The following is a 19,988-nucleotide window of genomic DNA, read 5'->3' as shown; positions in this document are numbered from 1 at the left end:
AAACGCCAGCTCCTCCAAATTTCCACTAACCAGCTCCAAGCTGAAAGTATACAGAAGGTTTACGACTGCAAAGTGTTCAGAAGCAATTATGTGCGTATGGCACAGAAAAGGCTGAGAGGTTACCTGGTTAGTAGACTGATATCTCGGCAGGGAGGTGGAGTTGTTGCCCATGGATGGTGTTGATGAGTGACAGCTGTCACTCCCGGCCCTCTCGTGCCTGAAGCCCACCATTCAGACAGGACGCCCTCTGGTGGTGGGCCAGCAGTACCTCCTCTTCAGCGGCCCACACAGCAGTTTGTCAAAAAAAAATTTTCTCACTGGCACCCATGAGTTCCGTATGTCTTGAATGTGTCAAATTTGAGTGACTTTCTGCATCCATTTCTGATTGCTGAGAGGAGGAACTGATTGAAGGTCTGGATCTTGCAAACCCAGACAATCCAAATTCTCATTGAGCTTCTCAAGTGGTGCAATCAGGTGATCCATTGAATTACCAAAGATCACAGCATCATCTGCAAAATCTAGTTCAATAAAGTGTTCCTCACGCTTCTGGAGAAGACAGATTTGTTTTTTATTGTTGATCAGGTGAAAAAAACACACACATTTCAGTCCATCAAAAATTTGAACTAAATAATTTCTGAGTTATTGGAAGCTTTGGTCTTTTAAATATCAAGTCATGCCATCATCAAGTGTCTTCAGCCAGCTGGCATGCTGGGCCTTCATGCTCTCCCTCTGCTTCTTCTTCTCCAACACCTCCTTCAGATACCTGGTGACAATCTGTTTCTTTTCTGAGCTTTTCTTGAAGGACCCTGACGTGGGTCATGAGGTCACTCACTTCTGATCTGTATTCTGAGAGGAAATTGAGATAAAACTCCGAGGGGCATCTGCTCACTTCACTCTCCAACCTCACCTCAGATGCCTCACAGCTGCTGTCTTTGCCACTGAAGAAAAACAGAACACTTTTGTAGTAATTGTACATTTTTTTCACTAAAATCAGCCCCAAAGGTGTGACAAAACTAAATTTGATGATGAGAAAGTCAGTACTAAACTTCTCAGTTTACCCCCCCCCCCCCCCCCCCCATTAAACTGGATCCACACCTGAAAATCACCGTGGTTATGTTCTGCTTGTTCTCCTCCATGTCAAAATTTGCCTCATGAGTGTCTCCTTCATTGCTGACATTCTGCTCTGATTGGTCGCTCTCATTTTCCTGCTGAATGTCCTGTCGGGTCAAAATATCACACAGATAATAAAATCAGTTTATGTGGGAAATGTTCATGTGAACTCTGGAGATGATTCAGTAATCCAGTGATATGTGGCATGTTTAGAAGGTCATGATGGACCGACGCACCTGCAGCCTTTCGACTAAAGAGAGAAGCTCGTGTCGAGCTGTGGATATGCTCATCTCCTCAAGGAGCAGCTGCTGGCATATACCATAGGCGGTGCTAAAGATGAGCCTTGCTGCCTGGTGACAAGGTGAGTCCTGTTCATCATCTGGAAGAAAAGACAGATGGAAAAGAGAGAAACAAAAAGGAAAATGTAAAAACACCCACAGCTGATAAACCCAAATTTAACAAGGACTTTTGCTTGGCTTCTACAACCTTCATCATCCAACATTGGTGGACTGTCTTCAATGGGAAGGGATTCCTCTTCTGAAGGAACATCACCTTCCTCAATTGGGCTTCTGCAGTCCTGATCTTCCTCAGACACACATAACCCCTCTACTGTGGAAGACAGTTAACATATAAACTCACCAATTCATAAATCAATGGATAAACCAAAATTTAACAGCTTCTTTTGCTTGGTTTCTATTCGTACCTTCCTCATCCAACATTGGTGGTCTGTCTTCATTAGGAAGGGATTCCTCTTCTGAAGGAACATCACCTTCCTCAATGGGGCTTCTGCAGTCCTGATCTTCCTCACACATACATAACATCTCTTCTGTGGACGACAGTTAAAATATAAACTCACCAATTCATAAATTATTTGATAAACCCAAATTTAACAAAGACTTTTGCTTGGCTTCTATTCGTACCTTTGTCATCCAACATTGGTGGGCTGTCTTCAATGGGAAGGGATTCCTCTAATAAAGGAACATCACCTTCCTCAGTGGGGCTTCTGCAGTCCTCATCCTCCTCAGACATACATAACCCCTCTACTGTGGAAGACAATCAACATATAAACTCACTAATTTGTAACTTATTTGATAAACCCAAATTTAACAACTGGTTTTGCTTGGCTTCTTTTTGTACCTTCTTCATCCAGCATCGGTAGGCTGTCTTCATTGGGAAGGGATTCTTCCTCTGAAGGCGCACCTCCTATCACTGCACATGATCCACCTGAACAGCTGAGCTCTTCTCTGTCACTTTGAGATGTGACGTCTCCATCTAGGTCACTTTCCACCTCAGGTGAGCAGATGTTCACAGACTCACTGTCAGAATCTTCCTCCAGAGGAGAACCAGGAGACACCACTTCAGGACCATCTGACATAGATTTCTCACTGTCCAAACTAAACAAGAAACACATGACAAAAGTCCTCATTTAAGACTGAGATATTTGAGGTATAACTTAAACTGAAAGATATCAGAGGGATGATGCACTCGCTACACGCTCTCAGACCACCTAAATCCTCAAATATCCCAAAATAATTGCTTTGATTACCAATCCAACAATATATTACAACAGTATATTACGATCTCAAAGCCTTTGGAGTCATTTGTAAACAGTTTGAGAAATACTTTTGAGTTAAAATATATTATTTTTAAATGTGATATGTGTTACTAATATACTCACAGACCACCAATGGTCGCAGCTCACCAGTGGTCCACGAACCACTCTTTGGGAAACACTCATCCATCTAGGCTTATTTGTGGTTGTGATATCCAGAAAAGGGTGTTTCCTTGACCATGTTTTCATTGATCTTGACCTTTGGCCAGATTATTCTAAAATCTAATCACCTCTTGTAATCTGTAATATTTTCACCAATTATGAATGAAATGCGTCCAGATGTTTTTGAGTTATCTTGTCCACAGATACGTCAGTGAAAACAACCCTATATTTCCAATTTTCTGTCCTTATTTTGTTAGAAGAGTTTTTCCTTTAAAGTAGTCATATTACACATGAGACCTCTGAACAGCAGGTAATATTGTCTGTTAAAACTACAGATAATGAGGTCATGTGTCCTTTAAAATAAAAGTAAATTGGCGTGTATCAAACCTCTCTTTTGGACTGGTGAAATACATAAAAAACAGATAAATGTGTACTTAAAATATATCTAATAATATTCACTGCATTAGTTAACATTTGCTTTGTAATTCTGTGACAAGACTGCCACCTAGTGGTCATCCTGCAACCATGTAGCCTTTGAGCTCTATCTTGAGGATTTATGATACATTTTCAAAAACGCAGAATACAAATCCAGTTTCGAAACCCCCCTAAGAACTCACACCGAGACAGATTTCCACAGCTGTTAATACGTAAATGAGGAAGGTTTTTATGAGTGTGCGGAGAACAACAGACAGGTGTTTATGTGAATGTAACAAGCGAACCTGAATGATGGAGAAGCTGGACGATCAGTCACAGACCGGTCACTGCTTGAAGGACTCTGCAGAGACTCGTCCTCCTGCTCCTCCTCCAGCCAAAGTCTGCTGTCGGTCTTCTCTTGTTGCTTTTTCACACGTGGCTCAGCAGAAAAACGTCTCATTGCTTCTCGCTGCTTTCTGTAGACTTCCTGCAGTCTTTGTCTTCTCATTTCGGACTGCTCTCTCTGTAACGTCTCCTTTTTCATTTTCTCTTCAATTAGTCGCCTCCTCATTTCTTTCCTTTTCCGGGCCATGAACCTTTGAACTGCGTCTACATCATACGTTTTTTTCTTCGTATGACCTGTTCAACATTTACAAAAAGAAAATCTGTTACAAATGGCAACATGTAAATCTGAAGTAAGTATAGTTCTGGGAGTGTGCACGGGTGCCACACATCACTGGAACCTTTTTGGGAACTACCCAGGCAGGTGAGTGTGTCTTTGTCATTCTCCAGCTTCTGGGTCCTCAACACTGAGGCACCTACATCCTGGATCATGACCAGAGAAATGCACCATATGGCCACAAATGTCACTGCTGATCTTCCCTCATGACGCAAGTAACAGACAGAATAGAGCATCATAGATCAGGCTCAGGAGGCAAACTTGCCATGGCAACTCCAAGCTGGACCAAACTGAAAATTACTGAAAATCTACATTTTATATAAAGTTTTCCAGTTGCCCCATCACTCATCTACCCTCACTTCACATGTGATGAAAATAGTGGAAAGACTCCCCTTGGTGCAATTCAGACTGCTGGACCATCTGCAATTTGCCTACCAGTCCCATCTGTGAATGGACACCACCATCATCTGCCCATTGTAGTGAGGTCACCTGCACCTGGATGGAACAGGTGGCACTGTGAGTATGATGTTCTTTAATTTCTCCAGTGAATTTGACACCATCAGGCCACTGCTGCTGATGGAGAAGCTGCAGGGTGATGGGTGTAGACACGCCATCTGCCATCTCTTGGACTACTCGTTACCTGACAGGCTGACTACAGTTTGGACAACAGGGCAGCATTCTATCTGAAATAGGTGTGAAGAGTACAGGAGCTCCACAGTGGACTGTGGAGCAACTACTTTAACAACTACTTTTGTTTGGCTTCTACTCGTACCTTTCTCATTCCACACTGCTGGACTGTCTTCAGTGGGAAGGGATTCCTCTTCTGAAGGATCATCACCTTCCTCAATGGGGCTTCTGCAGTTCTCATCCTCCTTAGACATACAAAACCCCTCTACGGTGGGAGACAGTTAACATATAAACTCACCAATTCATAAATCAATGGATTAACCCAAATTTAACAGCTTCTTTTGTTTGGTTTCAGATCGTACCTTCCTCATCCGACATTGGTGGTCTGTCTTCATTGGGAAGGGATTCCTCTTCTGAAGGAACATCACCTTCCTCAATTGGGCTTCTGCAGTCCTGATCTTCCTCAGACATACATAACCCCTCTACGGTGGGAGACAGTTAACATATAAACTCACCAATTCATAAATTAATGGATAAACCCAAATTTAACAACTACTTTTGTTTGAATTCTACTCGTACCTTTGTCTTCAGTGGGAAGGGATTCCTCTTCTGAAGGATCATCACCTTCCTCAATGGGGTTTCTGCAGTCCTCATCCTCCTCAGACATACATAACCCCTCTACTGTGGGAGACAGTTAACATATAAACTCACCAATTCATAAATCAATGGATTAACCCAAATTTAACAGTCTCTTTTGTTTGGTTTCTTTTCGTACCTTCCTCATCCAACATTGGTGGTCTGTCTTCATTAGGAAGGGATTCCTCTTCTGAAGGAACATCACTTTCCTCAATTGGGCTTCTGCAGTCCTGATCTTCCTCAGACATACATAACCCCTCTACTGTGGGAGACAGTTAACAAATAAACTCACCAATTCAAAAATGTATTGATAAACCCAAATTGAACAGCTGACTGTGCTTGGGTTATCATACCTTTCTCAGTGGATGAGATGCTGTCCTTCTTCTGTGACTCATCATCTGAACAAGCTTCTCCTTCTTGTTCTATGGAACTTAGCGTTGCTTCTCTTCTCATACCTTCCTCATCAGAACTGCATGAGATACCATATGCTAAAGTAACAACATCATCTTCTTTTGAGGGGCATCTGCTCACTTCACTCTCCAACCTCTCCTCAGAGGAATCACTGCTGCTGCCTTTGCCACTGAAGAAAAACAGCAAAACAAGGAATCCATGTTTCCTGTCTCGTGATCTTACAGATCTTTACTTTCACATGAATTAAAATAACAGCAACAGAAATGTGTCTTGTTGTACCTGTCTGAGTCCGTCTTGGACTCTGGTCGCTGTTCTGTCTGTTGAACAAGGACAGTGGAAGCAGGTACGGCACCAGGAGACACGGGGAAAGTTCCTGCTCTGTGTGTCTCTACCAGTCTCGTCATCTGAGTGAAGAGAATTTGACACACAGACCAAATAGTTGATTTGTTGAGTGTCATACTGAATATTACACTTCTGCAGTAATTGTACATTTTTTCACTACAATCAGCAGCAGATCTGGGGTGGGGTGGGGGGGGGGGAGTGCAACCCCAAAGATGTAATAAAATGTGATAAAATATGGGAAAGGTCCTGCATAAACAAAGACTGACTGATGAGTGATCTATTAAATGTGATGATGAGAGTCAGTACTAAACGTCTCAGTTTACCCCCCTTTCTCATTAAGCTGGATCCACCCCTGAAAATTTCACAATCAATCAGTGTTTGTTCCAGAAATGAAAAACTGAACCATTTTCCCAGAGGAGATGAGTCCTGATTGTTTACCTCAAAGGCCAGTTGGGAAACAGCGTCTGCATGCTGTTTGACTTCAGTCAGCATGACCATCATCTGGTTTGTCACAACCTGGGCATCGGGCAAAGTCTCCGTTTCTGTCTCAGTCACAGGTTCTTCCATGACATGAACCTGTACAAAACCACACGTGTGGAAAAATACAACATTAAAGGACAAAAACCCAAATGTTAGAATTTTATCGACAATCAATGGATGCATGTGACACGTAAGATTCCTAATCTAATGTCCCTGAGTGGTGTGTGGGTGAGGCTGTACCGTAGTGATATTCTGCTTGTTCTCCACCACGTCGACATTTGCCTCATGAGTGTCTTCTTCATTGCTGACATTCTGCTCTGATTGGTCACTCTCATTTTCCTGCTGATTGTCCTGTAGGGTCAAAATATCACACAAATAATCAAATTAGTTTATGCGGGAAATGTTCATGTGAACTCTGGAGATGATTCATTAATCCAGTTGATATGTGTCATGTTTAGAATTTCATGAGGGACCGACGCACCTGCAGCATTTCGACTAAAGAGAGAAGCTCGTGTCGAGCTGTGGATATGCTCATCTCCTCAAGGAGCAGCTGCTGGCATATACCATAGGTGGTGCTAAAGATGAGCCTTGCTGCCTGGTGACAAGGTGAGTCCTGTTCATCATCTGGAAGAAAAGACAGATGGAAAAGAGAGAAACAAAAAGGAAAATGTAAAAACACCCACAGCTGATAAACTCAAATTTAACAAAGACTTTTGCTTGGCTTCTATTCGTACCTTCGTCATCCAACATTGGTGGGCTGTCTTCAATGGGAAGGGATTCCTCTAATAAAGGAACATCACCTTCCTCAGTGGGGCTTCTGCAGTCCTCATCCTCCTCAGACATACATAACCCCTCTACTGTGGAAGACAATCAACATATAAACTCACTAATTCATAACTTATTTGATAAACCCAAATTTAACAACTGCTTTTGCTTGGCTTCTTTTTGTACCTTCTTCATCCAGCATCGGTGGGCTGTCTTCATTGGGAAGGGATTCTTCCTCTGAAGGCGCACCTCCTATCACTGCACATGATCCACCTGAACAGCTGAGCTCTTCTCTGTCACTTTGAGATGTGACGTCTCCATCTAGGTCACTTTCCACCTCAGGTGAGCAGATGTTCACAGACTCACTGTCAGAATCTTCCACCAAAGGAGAACCAGGAGACACCACTTCAGGACCATCTGACATAGATTTCTCACTGTCCAAACTAAACAAGAAACACATGACAAAAGTCCTCATTTAAGACTGAGATATTTGAGGTATAAGTTAAACTGAAAGATATCAGAGGGATGATGCACTCGCTACATGCTCTCAGACCACCTAAATCCTCAAATATCCCAAAATAATTGCTTTGATTACCAATCCAACAATATATTACAACAGTATATTACGATCTCAAAGCCTTTGGAGTCATTTGTAAACAGTTTGAGAAATACTTTTGAGTTAAAATATATTATTTTTAAATGTGATATGTGTTACTAATATACTCACAGACCACCAATGGTCGCAGCTCACCAGTGGTCCACGAACCACTCTTTGGGAAACACTCATCCTTCTAGGCTTATTTGTGGTTGTGATATCCAGAAAAGGGTGTTTCCTTGACCATGTTTTCATTGATCTTGACCTTTGGCCAGATTATTCTAAAATCTAATCACCTCTTGTAATCTGTAATATTTTCACCAATTATGAATGAAATGCGTCCAGATGTTTTTGAGTTATCTTGTCCACAGATACGTCAGTGAAAACAACTGTTGGGAAAGTGTAGGAACACGGACCCACAACAGGGGGCGCAAATGAACGGACAATGGAATAGGTCAAATAACAACACTTTACTGTTGCGAACGTGCACAACAAAAACAACAAATTACAACAATGGACAAAGTTCAATTCACAAAGGTGTCGTGTGGGCAGGCTCGAAGATAGGAGACGCCTCTCCAAAGTAGAACCGGAACCACACGGTTTCCTCCGCCACAGGACCCCGGGAATACTGGAGCCGCCAAGTTCCGAACTACCAGGTGGCCACTGCCTCCACGTGTCGGACCTGGTACTGCTGGCGAGGAACAAGAACACAATTAAACGTGGGCGCGTTTGCACCCAGCAACCTGCACGGCAGGGAAGCTACCTCCACCTCTCGTTGGAGAAAAAAAGTCTGCAAGCACTCACAAAAATCACAAAGGTTACTGTCAAGCAGTCAGCTGAGATTATTACCTTCCAGGTAGAACGATATCTCGGCGATGAGGTGGAGATGCCGTCCTGCTGATATACCCCAGTGATAATTGCCGTCAGCTGTCTCAGGTGATGGGTGACAGCTGTTACCGAGGCAGCTCCTGTGGGGCGGCGGCGCCCTCTGGTGCCTGGAGCCCGCACTCCAGGCAGGGCGCCCTCTGGTGGTGGTGGGCCAGCAGTACCTCCTCTTCAGCGGCCCACACAACAACAACCACATATTTCCAATTTTCTGTCCTTATTTTGTTAGAAGAGTTTTTCCTTTAAAGTAGTCATATTACACATGAGACCTCTGAACAGCAGGCAATATTATCTGTTAAAACTACAGATAATGAGGTCGTGTGTCCTTTAAAATAAAAATAAATTGGCGTGTATCAAACCTCTCTTTTGGACTGGTGAAATACATAAAAAACAAGTAAAGGTGTACTTAAAATATATCTAATAATATTCACTGCATTAGTTAACATTTGCTTTGTAATTCTGTGACAAGACTGCCACCTAGTGGTCATCCTGCAACCATGTAGCCTTTGAGCTCTATCTTGAGGATTTATGACACATTTTCAAAAACGCAGAACACAAATCCAGTTTCGAAACCCCCCTAAGAACTCACACCGAGACAGATTTCCACAGCTGTTAATACGTAAATGAGGAAGGTTTTTATGAGTGTGCGGAGAACAACAGACAGGTGTTTATGTGAATGTAATAAGCGAACCTGAATGATGGAGAAGCTGGACGATCAGTCACAGACCGGTCACTGCTTGAAGGACTCTGCAGAGACTCGTCCTCCTGCTCCTCCTCCAGCCAAAGTCTGCTGTCGGTCTTCTCTTGTTGCTTTTTCACACGTGGCTCAGCAGAAAAACGTCTCATTGCTTCTCGCTGCTTTCTGTAGACTTCCTGCAGTCTTTGTCTTCTCATTTCGGACTGCTCTCTCTGTAACGTCTCCTTTTTCATTTTCTCTTCAATTAGTCGCCTCCTCATTTCTTTCCTTTTCCGGGCCATGAACCTTTGAACTGCGTCTACATCATACGTTTTTTTCTTCGTATGACCTGTTCAACATTTACAAAAAGAAAATCTGTTACAAATGGCAACATGTAAATCTGAAGTAAGTATAGTTCTGGGAGTGTGCACGGGTGCCACACATCACTGGAACCTTTTTGGGAACTACCCAGGCAGGTGAGTGTGTCTTTGTCATTCTCCAGCTTCTGGGTCCTCAACACTGAGGCACCTGCATCCTGGATCATGACCAGAGAAATGCACCATATGGCCACAAATGTCACTGCTGATCTTCCCTCATGACGCAAGTAACAGACAGAATAGAGCATCATAGATCAGGCTCAGGAGGCAAACTTGCCATGGCAACTCCAAGCTGGACCAAAATGAAAATTACTGAAAATCTACATTTTATATAAAGTTTTCCAGTTGCCCAATCACTCATCTACCCTCACTTCACACATGATGAAAATAGTGGAAAGACTCCCCTTGGTGCAATTCAGACTGCTGGACCATCTGCAATTGGCCTACCAGTCCCATCTGTGAGTGGACACCACCATCATCTGCCCATTGCAGTGAGGTCACCTGCACCTGGATGGAACAGGTGGCACTGTGATGATGTTCTTTAATTTCTCCAGTCAATTCAACACCATCCAGCCACTGCTGCTGATGGAGAAGCTGCAGTGTGACAGGTGTAGACATGCCATCTGCCATCTCCTGGACTACTCGTTACCTGACAGGCTGACTACAGTTTGGACAACAGGGCAGCATTCTATCTGAAATAGGTGTGAAGAGTACAGGAGCTCCACAGTGGACTGTGCTGTCACCTTTCATTTTCCACTTATATGCCACAGTCTTCCAGTGCAGCTCCAGGTCATCCCATATGCAGACATTATATGATTATTCTGCTGTGGTCGGGTGTTTAATGAAACCTACTGTATTAGTATCAGTGCTTGTCCCCCAGAATCCAGGACATGAAGTGGATGAGACCCTCCCTCCCCACAGATGGGACATCAACACATTACAGGTCATTTCCACAACCAAAACTGGTGGAGTGGAACATGACAGGTGAAGCGTCTTACCCAAAGACACAGACAAGAAGCTTGACTAGGAATCAAACCCCAGTCCACATATTTGGACCCCACCTACTATGCCACTGTGCTTCCTGCTCTTTTCCAAAAGTTTTTAAAAGGAGGGTATGAGGCTGCAGCAGGTAAAAATTATGAGTAGTAGTGTTTGTTGGTATGATTAATCAGCTAACAGCATTATACAAAACCTTACAAATTTAGATCTTCAGGACACACCTGGTTGTTGTTGTTTATCCTCCTTGGGCAACTTGTCACTTTGATTCAGCACCATCTTCTCTAACCTTTGGCAGTCCTGTTTAAACGCTGAAGTATCTGCACAGAAACAGGAAGTTAACAACTTTGTCACTGCTACCTCCATCAAACAAAATTAGAAAGGAAGGCAAAAACAAACAAACAAACAAAAGAAAAACAGTAAAATCTTAAGAAGAATGCCTGCATTGGTCACTTCAAATAACCTATAAATGAATTATTTTTCATTTCTGCAAATCCACATTTTCGCAAAAATACTTAACTTTGATTGCTGAATTTATTCCTATATTCCTATATCTATTCCTGAATATAATCCTTCAGCAATTAAAATCAAAGCTCAATCAGCAGGTTTAAAGGTGAACATTCAAGAACAAAGCTCAGTGATTGACAGTCAACATCAAACCCTTCCACCATGTTTAATCCATACTGGCTAAAAACCATATGTGTTAAACATTCTGAGGTAAACAGTTTTAATTACACGCTTATGAAATTCAATTTGACCTATGTCTGAATAAAAAGAGCAATATAAATGCATTTCATTTACATTTCATAAATATTCACACTTTGACAAGCACAAACCTGAGATCTGGCGTCCAATAGGCTGAACTGGTTTAGATTTAGGAGTTCCAAAAACTACTGCTGCTTTCAACACAACACAACACAACGAGCGACAGAGAGTCACTGAACCGCAGGGCTGCAACAGTGAAAAAAAATTAAAGTAAGGGCAAGGAGATTAAATGAATGAATTATTAGACTAAAAAGATCAATAGAATGGGTTACTTGAAAAAGATTAAAGTGATGGATAACTTTGTAAGAAAATCTGAGATTAAGGCAACAATCTGGAATTCCAAAAATCAAAGGCAGTTTAATACGTATTGATATGCATAAATGTGTGAGTGCGTATTCATATATATACAAGGTCTGTGAGAAAAGAAACGGACCTTTTTATTTTTTGCAAAAACCATATGGATTTGAATCACGTGTGATTGCATCAGCCAAGCTTGAACCTTGGTGCGCATGCGTGAGTTTTTTCATGCCTGTTGGTTGCGTCATTCGCCTGTGAGCACGCTTTGTGGGAGGAGTGGTCCAGTCCCCTCGGCGGATTTTCATTGTCAGGAAAATGCCTGAGCGACTGCCGCTTTGCTCCATCAAAATTTTTCCAGAAACTGTGTGAGACAGCCAGGTGGAAACCATTTGAAAATTCAGATGGCTTTCGGTGAAGATCTTATGGGCATCACAGAGATTAAGGAGCATTACAACTGGATTAAAGACGGCCCACAGCAGCTGAGGGCACGCCGCGCTCCGAGCGGCCATCGACAGGCTAAAACGACCAGATCATTTCCAAAGTGAAGGCTGCGTTGATCCGGGACGTCATGTGACTACCAGAGAAATGGCAAGAGAGGTGGACATAGCACTTTTTCGGCACATTACACTGTTACAGAAGATTTTGTAATGAAAGACGTGCGGCGGAATTCGCGCGTCAGGACGGAGCCGCTAATGGCGCAGAACAAAAAGCACCTCCGTGTTGGAAGTCTCACGGGACATGCCCAGCTCTTCCACCATTCGGAAGATTCAGACGGCTTTGGGTGGTTTTTCAGTCGAGTGAGTATCCGAGAAATTGTCGAAGAGCTGGGCATGTCACAACATGTCCTATGAGATCAACACGGAGGTGCTTTCGTTCTGCGCCATTAGCGGCTCTGTGGCGAATTCCTCCGCTACTGTTTTCATGACAAAAGCTCCTTTAACAGTGGAATGTGCCAGAAAAGTGCTATGTCCACCTTTTCTGCCATTTCTCTGGTAGTCAGACGACGTCCCGGATCAACACAGCATTCAGTTTGGAAATTATCTGGTCGTTTCAGCTTGTCGATCGCCACTCAGCCACTGTGGGCCGTCTTTAATCCGGTTGTAATGCTCCTTAATCTCTGTGATGCCCCTAAGATCTTTACCGAGAGCCATCTGAATTTTCAGAATGGTTTCCACCTGGCTGTCTCTCACAGTTTCTGGAAAAATTTGATGCATTGCTGCTCCAGCTGTTCAGACATTTTCCTCACAATGAAAATCCAACGAGGGGGGAGGACCAGTGCTCACTCAAAGCCTGCTCACAGGCGAATGACGCAACCGACAGGCGTGAAAAAACTCACGCATGCGCACGAAGGTTCAAGCTTGGCTGATGCAGTCACACGTGATTCAAATCCATAAGGTTACTGCAAAAAATAAAAAGGTCCGATACTTTTCTAACAGACCTCGTATATATATATATATATATATATATATATATATATATATATATATATATATATATATATATATATATATACAATCCCTGGCAAAAATTATGGAATCACCGGCCTCGGAGGATGTTCATTCAGTTGTTTAATTTTGTAGAAAAAAAGCAGATCACAGACATGACACAAAACTAAAGTCATTTCAAATGACAACTTTCTGGCTTTAAGAAACACTATAAGAAATCAAGAAAAAAAGATTGTGGCAGTCAGTAACGGTTACTTTTTTAGACCAAGCAGAGGAAAAAAATATGGAATCACTCAATTCTGAGGAAAAAATTATGGAATCACCCTGTAAATTTTCATCCCCCAAACTAACACCTGCATCAAATCAGATCTACTCGTTGACATTGACCCTATGCCATGACATTGACCCTATGTGTCTTTTTACGAGGAATGTTTTCGCAGTTTTTGCTCTATGGCAAGATGCATTATCATCTTGAAACATCCCCAAACATCCGTTCAATTGTCCAAAATATCAACGTAAACTTGTGCATTTATTGATGATGTAATGACAGCCATCTCCCCAGTGCCTTTACCTTACATGCAGCCCCATATCACAATGACTGTGGAAATTTACATGTTCTCTTCAGGCAGTCATCATTATAAATCTCATTGGAACGGCACCAAACAAAAGTTCCAGCATCATCACCTTGCCCAATGCAGATTCGAGATTCATCACTGAATATGACTTTCATCCAGTCATCCACAGTCCACGAATGCTTTTCCTTAGCCCATTGTAACCTTGTTTTTTTTTCTGTTTAGGTGTTAATGATGGCTTTCGTTTAGCTTTTCTGTATGTAAATCCCATTTCCTTTAGGCGGTTTCTTACAGTTCGGTCACAGACGTTGACTCCAGTTTCCTCCCATTCGTTCCTCATTTGTTTTGTTGTGCATTTTTCGATTTTTGAGACATATTGTTTTAGGTTTTCTGTCTTGACGCTTTGTTGTCTTCCTTGGTCTACCAGTATGTTTGCCTTTAACAACCTTCCCATGTTGTTTGTATTTGGTCCAGAGTTTAGACACAGCTGACTGTGAATAACCAACATCTTTTGCAACATTGCATGATGATTTACTCTCTTTTAAGAGTTTGATAATCCTCTCCTTTGTTTCAATTGACATCTCTCATGTTGGAGCCATGATTCATATCAGTCCACTTGGTGCAACAGCTCTCCAAGGTGTGTTCACTCCTTTTTAGATGCAGACTAATGAGCAGATCTGATATGATGCAGGTGTTAGTTTGGGGGATGAAAATTTACAGGGTGATTCCATAATTTTTTCCTCAGAATTGAGTGATTCCATATTTTTTTCCTCTGCTTGGTCTAAAAAAAGTAACCGTTACTGACTGCCACAATCTTTTTTTCTTGATTTCTTATAGTGTTTCTTAAAGCCAGAAAGTTGCCATTTGAAATGACTTTAGTTTTGTGTCATGTCTGTGATCTGCTTTTTTCCTACAAAATTAAACAACTGAATGAACATCCTCAGAGGCTGGTGATTCCATAATTTTTGCCAGGGGTTGTATATATACAGTGAGGAAAATAAGTATTTGAACACCCTGCAGTTTTGCAAGTTCTCCCACTTAGAAATCATGGAGGGGTCTGAACTTTTCATCTTTGGTGCATGTCCACTGTGAGAGACATAATCTAAAAAAAAAAAAAAAAAAAAAAATCTGGAAATATATATAATTTATAATTTATGTATAATTTTTTAATAATTTATTTGTATGTTATTGCTGCAAATAAGTATTTGAACACCTACCAACCAGCAAGAATTCTGGCTCACACAGACCTGTTCATTTTTCTTTAAGAAGCCCTCTTATTCTGCACTCTTTACCTGTATTAATTGCACCTGTTTGAACTTGTTACCTGTAAAAAAGACACCTGTTCACACAATCAATCACACTCCAACCTGTCCACCATAGCCAAGACCAAAGAGCTGTCTAAGGACACCAGGGACAAAACTGTAGACCTGCACAAGGCTGGGATGGACTACAGAACAACAGGCAAGCAGCTTGGTAGAAGACAACAACTGTTATGATTATTTATTACAAAGTGGAAGAAACACAAGATGACTGTCAATCTCCCTCAGTCTGGGATTCCATGCAAGAGCTCACTTTGTGGGGTAAGGATGATTCTGAGAAAGCTCAGAACTACACAGGAGGACCTGGTCAATGACCTGAAGAGAGCTGGGACCACAGTCACAAAGATTACATTAGTAACACATGATGCTGTCATGGTTTAAAATCCTGCAGGGCAGCAAGGTCCCCCTGCTCCAGCCAGCACATGTCCAGGCCCGTTTGAAGTTCACCAGTGACCATCTGGATGATCCAGAGGAGGCATGGGAGAAGGTCGTGTGGTCAGATGAGACCAAAATAGAGCTTTTTGGAATCAACTCCACTTACCATGTTTAGAGGATGAGAACAACCCCAAGAAAACCATCCCAACTGTGAAATATAGGGGTGGAAACATCATACTCTGGGGGTGCTCTTCTGCAAAGGGGACAGGACGACTGCACCGTATTGAAGGGTGGATGGATGGGGTCATGTATTGCGAGATTTTGGCAAACAACCTCCTTCCCTCAGTAAGAGCATTGAAGATGGGTCATGGCTGGGTCTTACAGCATGACAGTGATCCCAAACACACAGCCAGGGCAACTAAGGAGGGGCTCCGTAAGAAGCATTTCAAGGTCCTGGAGTGGCCTGGCCAGTCTCCAGACCTGAACTTAATAGAAAATCTTTGGAGGGAGCTGAAACTCCAAACCTGAATGATTTGGAGAAGATCTGTATGGAGGAGTGGACCAAAATCCCTGCTGCAGTGTGTGAAAACCTGGTGAAAACCTTCAGGAAACGTTTGACCTCTGTAATTGCAAACAAAGGCTCTGTACCAAATATTAACATTGATTTTCACAGGTGTTCAAATACTTATTTGCAGCAGTAACATACAAATAAATTATTAAAAAAGTCATACATTGTGATTTCCGGATTTTTTTTTTTTTTTTTAGATTATGTCTCTCACAGTGGACATGCACCTAAGATGAAAATTTCAGACCCCTCCATGATTACTAAGTGGGAGAACTTGCAAAAATGCAGGGTGTTCAAATACTTATTTTCCTCACTGTATATTATAAGGCCGCATGTATAAAAATATAAACTTGCATGTTTGTTTGTTGTAGTTTGTTACAGTTGAGGCCCTTTGGAAGTTGAAAGATGAGGACAAAGAGATGGCACCCTTCTGAGTCTGGTCTGCTTGAAGTTTCTTCCTATAATAAAATAATTCCTTATAGAGGATTTCCTTATCACTGCTGTCAGTGTGTTTACCTGTGAAGGGACTTGGAGTGACACATGTTGTGATTTGGTGCTGGATAATTAAAGAGAATCAAAATGATAAAACCAACATCAGCCAACACTCAGCTGTCAGGATTGCTGTCACTGAAAGAAGCAGTCAGACAACACAACAGTGCCTTTGTCCTCACTGTGGTTTGACATGGATTCATCTGATCACACATGCACATGGGCACATGGGGGGGGTTGATATTAGCCCCTGACACCCTTCTGAGTCTGATCAAAACAATTCAAAGGGTTTTGATACAATTTGGATCAAACTTGGTGGAATCAGTGAAAGTCAGCCAAGGAAAAAGTGATTATATTAGGAGGAAAATTGGTTCAAAATCAAGGTCCATACCAAGGTCAAAATATTCACACAAAACTCACAGGCCACTTTATTAGGTACACCTGTCCAATTAATTGTTTGATTCACTATTTGTGTTGACAATCACATGGTAGAAACTCAGTACATTTAAGCATCTAGCTGCTGTGAAGACCACTTGCTGAAGTTTAAACTGAGTAGGTGAAGAAAGGGGATTTAAGTGACTGAACGTGGTTGTTGGTTTCAGTCGGGCAGGTCTGAGTATTTCAGCTGATTTCTCCTGATCTACTGGGATTTTCACACACAACCATCTCTAGCGTTTAAAGAGAATGGTCCAAGAAAGAGAAGATATCCAGTGTGCGGCATTTGTGTGGATAAAAATGCCTTGTTGATGTCAGAGGAGAATGAACAGACTGGTTGAATGGGCGACTGCGTGATGTCAATATGGACCAACATCTCTGAGGAATGGTTGCAACACCTTGTTGAATTGATGCCACAAAGAATTAAGGCAGTTCTGAAGGCAAAAGGGGGTCCAGCCAAGTACTACCAAGGTGTAACTAATAACAGACTTGGGCACAGTTCTGCTAACTGCTAATTATCGAAGCTAACTTTTTTTATTAGCAGATTATCTTTTCAGTTAACTTCAAAAACCATCAGCCAACCAATTAGCTTCAGATAAATTTAGTTCCGATATCTTTTAGACCGCTACCATTTTTAAAAAAATTTAGTTAGTAATGGTTAAAAAGCATTTATAAATCCTGTTTGCTGCTGTCTGCTATGTATTTTACAGTGGTGAGACAGCTAAGAGTAGATAAGCTCAACTCTACCCCAGTAGAAGGGGCCTGGTCGTCAGGCTACTACAGGAAAAAAAAAAAAGTCATTACCCTTTTATAGCATATCGCGGTCTGGCCGTGAGGCAGAAGTCTGCAAAAGGAAAGCAGGTTTGACTTATGGTTTTGATTTATAAACCAAATTAATCTGGATCGTTTAACAACATTAACTGAATTATGGGTAAACTGAGCCTGCAATCACCAATTGGTTGATTCACTTAAACTCAATGGGCCTCATGTATCAATGTTGCGCACTTGTGGCATAAATTTACGGCGTAAACTTGAAATACACCAAAGTCGCCGTGACATGTATCAAGCAGTGTGCACCTGCCCATTTCCAGAGTACGCCTGACTTGATCTTGATAAATGCGGCGGGTGGAAACGATCGTAATTATAATAAACACGCCCATAAATATTCAGACTCCGCTTCAGACACACCCTAATTTTATGACAAGGAAGCCAGGAAGACGGCAAAGAAAAAGAACTCCACCAATCACGACACGTGTCAATAGAGCGTCAAAAGCGGCTGTCGTATTGATTGTTTTGTAGTATATAATCAATAAAGTGTTACAGTGGTCCCTCATTAATCGCTGGAGTTACGTTCTAAAAAATAGCCCGAAATACGCGAAACCGCGACTTTAGGCAGCGTTATTTTTTACAATTATTATAGACGTTTCAAAGCTGTAAAACCCCTCACTACACAGTTTATACACTTTCTCAATCAGGCATGAACATTTTCTCACTTTTCTCTTGTGTGTAAACACTCTCAAAGTTCAAACCTTAGTAGGAAAATAATACCAAACTGTTTCAGGCCCAAACATTTGTTTGAGAAATAAAAATAGAAAGTTTTCCTATAAATAATTATGATGGCATTTAGAACTAACGAATTAATTTTAACGATCAACGAACGAGGTCGGACACATAAGAAATTATTAATAGTGACTGACCAGTATGTCACAGATCGCGCTTTTTCCACTCACACCTTTGTTTCCGAGTGACAAACACAGTTATGAGTAGTTGTTGGCACTCTTTTTTTCTTCTGGGCAACAAGAGTCTTATAAACAGATACGCAGAACACAGAACACTGTAAAAAAAAGGCATGCAAAATTGGACTAAATACTCCGCGAGACTCCGAGGCCACGACAGGTGAACGGCGTTATAGCGAGGGACCACTGTATTCTCTTTTCACATGTCAATAATTCTTGACGTGGATATTTGCTTGCTCAATTAATAAGACACGCCTAATCTGTCAGATTTCTTTATTTTTTAAATGTATTTCTGAATTTATTTTATTGTGACAACCGAATGGAGACGACAAAACCTGATTGCAGCACGGGCGAATTAAGGGAATGACAAAACTACAGTTGTTATTATCAATTTCATAGTCTAAAACGATCACACCACATAAAGTTAAGCTCAGCGCTGCTCTGGCTCCAGGCTCGAAGTCTGGAGAAAAGGGCGAGCAGCGCTGACTGCCACGGATCGTGCTCCATAACAATCCCGCAAAAGCGGGATTTGTATTGATTATTAAGTAGTATAATCAGGAAAGTATTTATGTAACATATGCATTGATTTGTATAATGGCACTGTTTATCATGTTGATCATATTCATTTTTATGTGGATTCCAGCGCTGGTTCATTTTGGTGTATATTTACGCCACCTCTCGACCTGGTGTATATTTTCAACGCAGCGTACGCCAACGACCACATTGATAAATGCCAAGTAGCGCAGCCGTTTTGATACATGAGGCCCAATGTGTGTTGCTTTTTACAAATAAATGTGTATTTGTAAAGTACGTCATTTTTTCATTTGTTAAAAAAAGGCATTTGCAAAACTGAAAATTCTGAAAATTCTGTTTAAGTTATAATTCAGCCAGGCATCAACTACCTTGTGATATACCAGGCGTCATTCACACATCCAGTCGGTGGCAGTGTTCTATGCATTTTGACCCATCTACCAGATGGCATATTACATACAGGGAGGAGATACAGGGGGCCTCTTTGTTGGCACAACCATTATAAACACTTTTTTTGTCCCTGTTTTGGTGAAGCTATTAAATGTCTAAAAGTGACAGGAAGGAAGAGTGTGTGTCTGGGAGAGTGAGTGCTGAGTGAAGTTGGGCAAATGTATGGAGTAAATATACTGCATATTTATTTATACTGATATTGTTAGGGCTGGGACTTACTGGGGCGCTGTACTGTTTATTGTCTGTCGGTATTGTAATGTCCTATGTGTAACAAACCTCTGTCCGAACTAAATTTCTATGTT

General features: G+C 41.7%; 1 protein-coding gene and 1 long non-coding RNA gene across 4 annotated transcripts; both read right to left on the bottom strand.

The window, feature by feature from the left end:
- Positions 1–1,815: 1,815 nt before the first annotated feature.
- LOC117522045 lies at positions 1,816–5,198 on the bottom strand. 3 transcript variants are annotated; one of them, XR_004564127.1, is made up of 4 exons: positions 4,756–4,779; positions 2,248–2,313; positions 2,097–2,153; positions 1,816–1,879 (listed from the first exon to the last, which is right to left on the bottom strand). It is a non-coding gene; the product is annotated as an uncharacterized LOC117522045 (long non-coding RNA). The 3 variants fall into 3 exon arrangements; XR_004564128.1 differs by lacking the exons at positions 1,816–1,879; positions 4,756–4,779 and adding an exon at positions 5,169–5,198 and having other exon boundaries at positions 2,053–2,153; XR_004564126.1 differs by lacking the exon at positions 1,816–1,879 and having other exon boundaries at positions 2,053–2,153.
- A 68-nt stretch (positions 5,199–5,266) lies between these two features.
- LOC117521179 lies at positions 5,267–6,519 on the bottom strand. Its single transcript, XM_034182530.1, has 4 exons — positions 6,372–6,519; positions 5,871–5,995; positions 5,534–5,760; positions 5,267–5,442 (listed from the first exon to the last, which is right to left on the bottom strand). The coding sequence occupies exons 1-4, from the start codon at positions 6,498–6,500 to the stop codon at positions 5,267–5,269; spliced, it is 657 nt and encodes a 218-aa protein (XP_034038421.1). The 5' UTR covers positions 6,501–6,519.
- Positions 6,520–19,988: the final 13,469 nt, after the last annotated feature.

The sequence above is a fragment of the Thalassophryne amazonica genome, chromosome 12 (assembly GCF_902500255.1).
Source record: "Thalassophryne amazonica chromosome 12, fThaAma1.1, whole genome shotgun sequence".
Classification (NCBI taxonomy): Eukaryota; Metazoa; Chordata; class Actinopteri; order Batrachoidiformes; family Batrachoididae; genus Thalassophryne; species Thalassophryne amazonica.
Note: the sequence above shows the minus strand (reverse complement) of the source record. Positions and strands in the feature narration are given on the sequence as shown.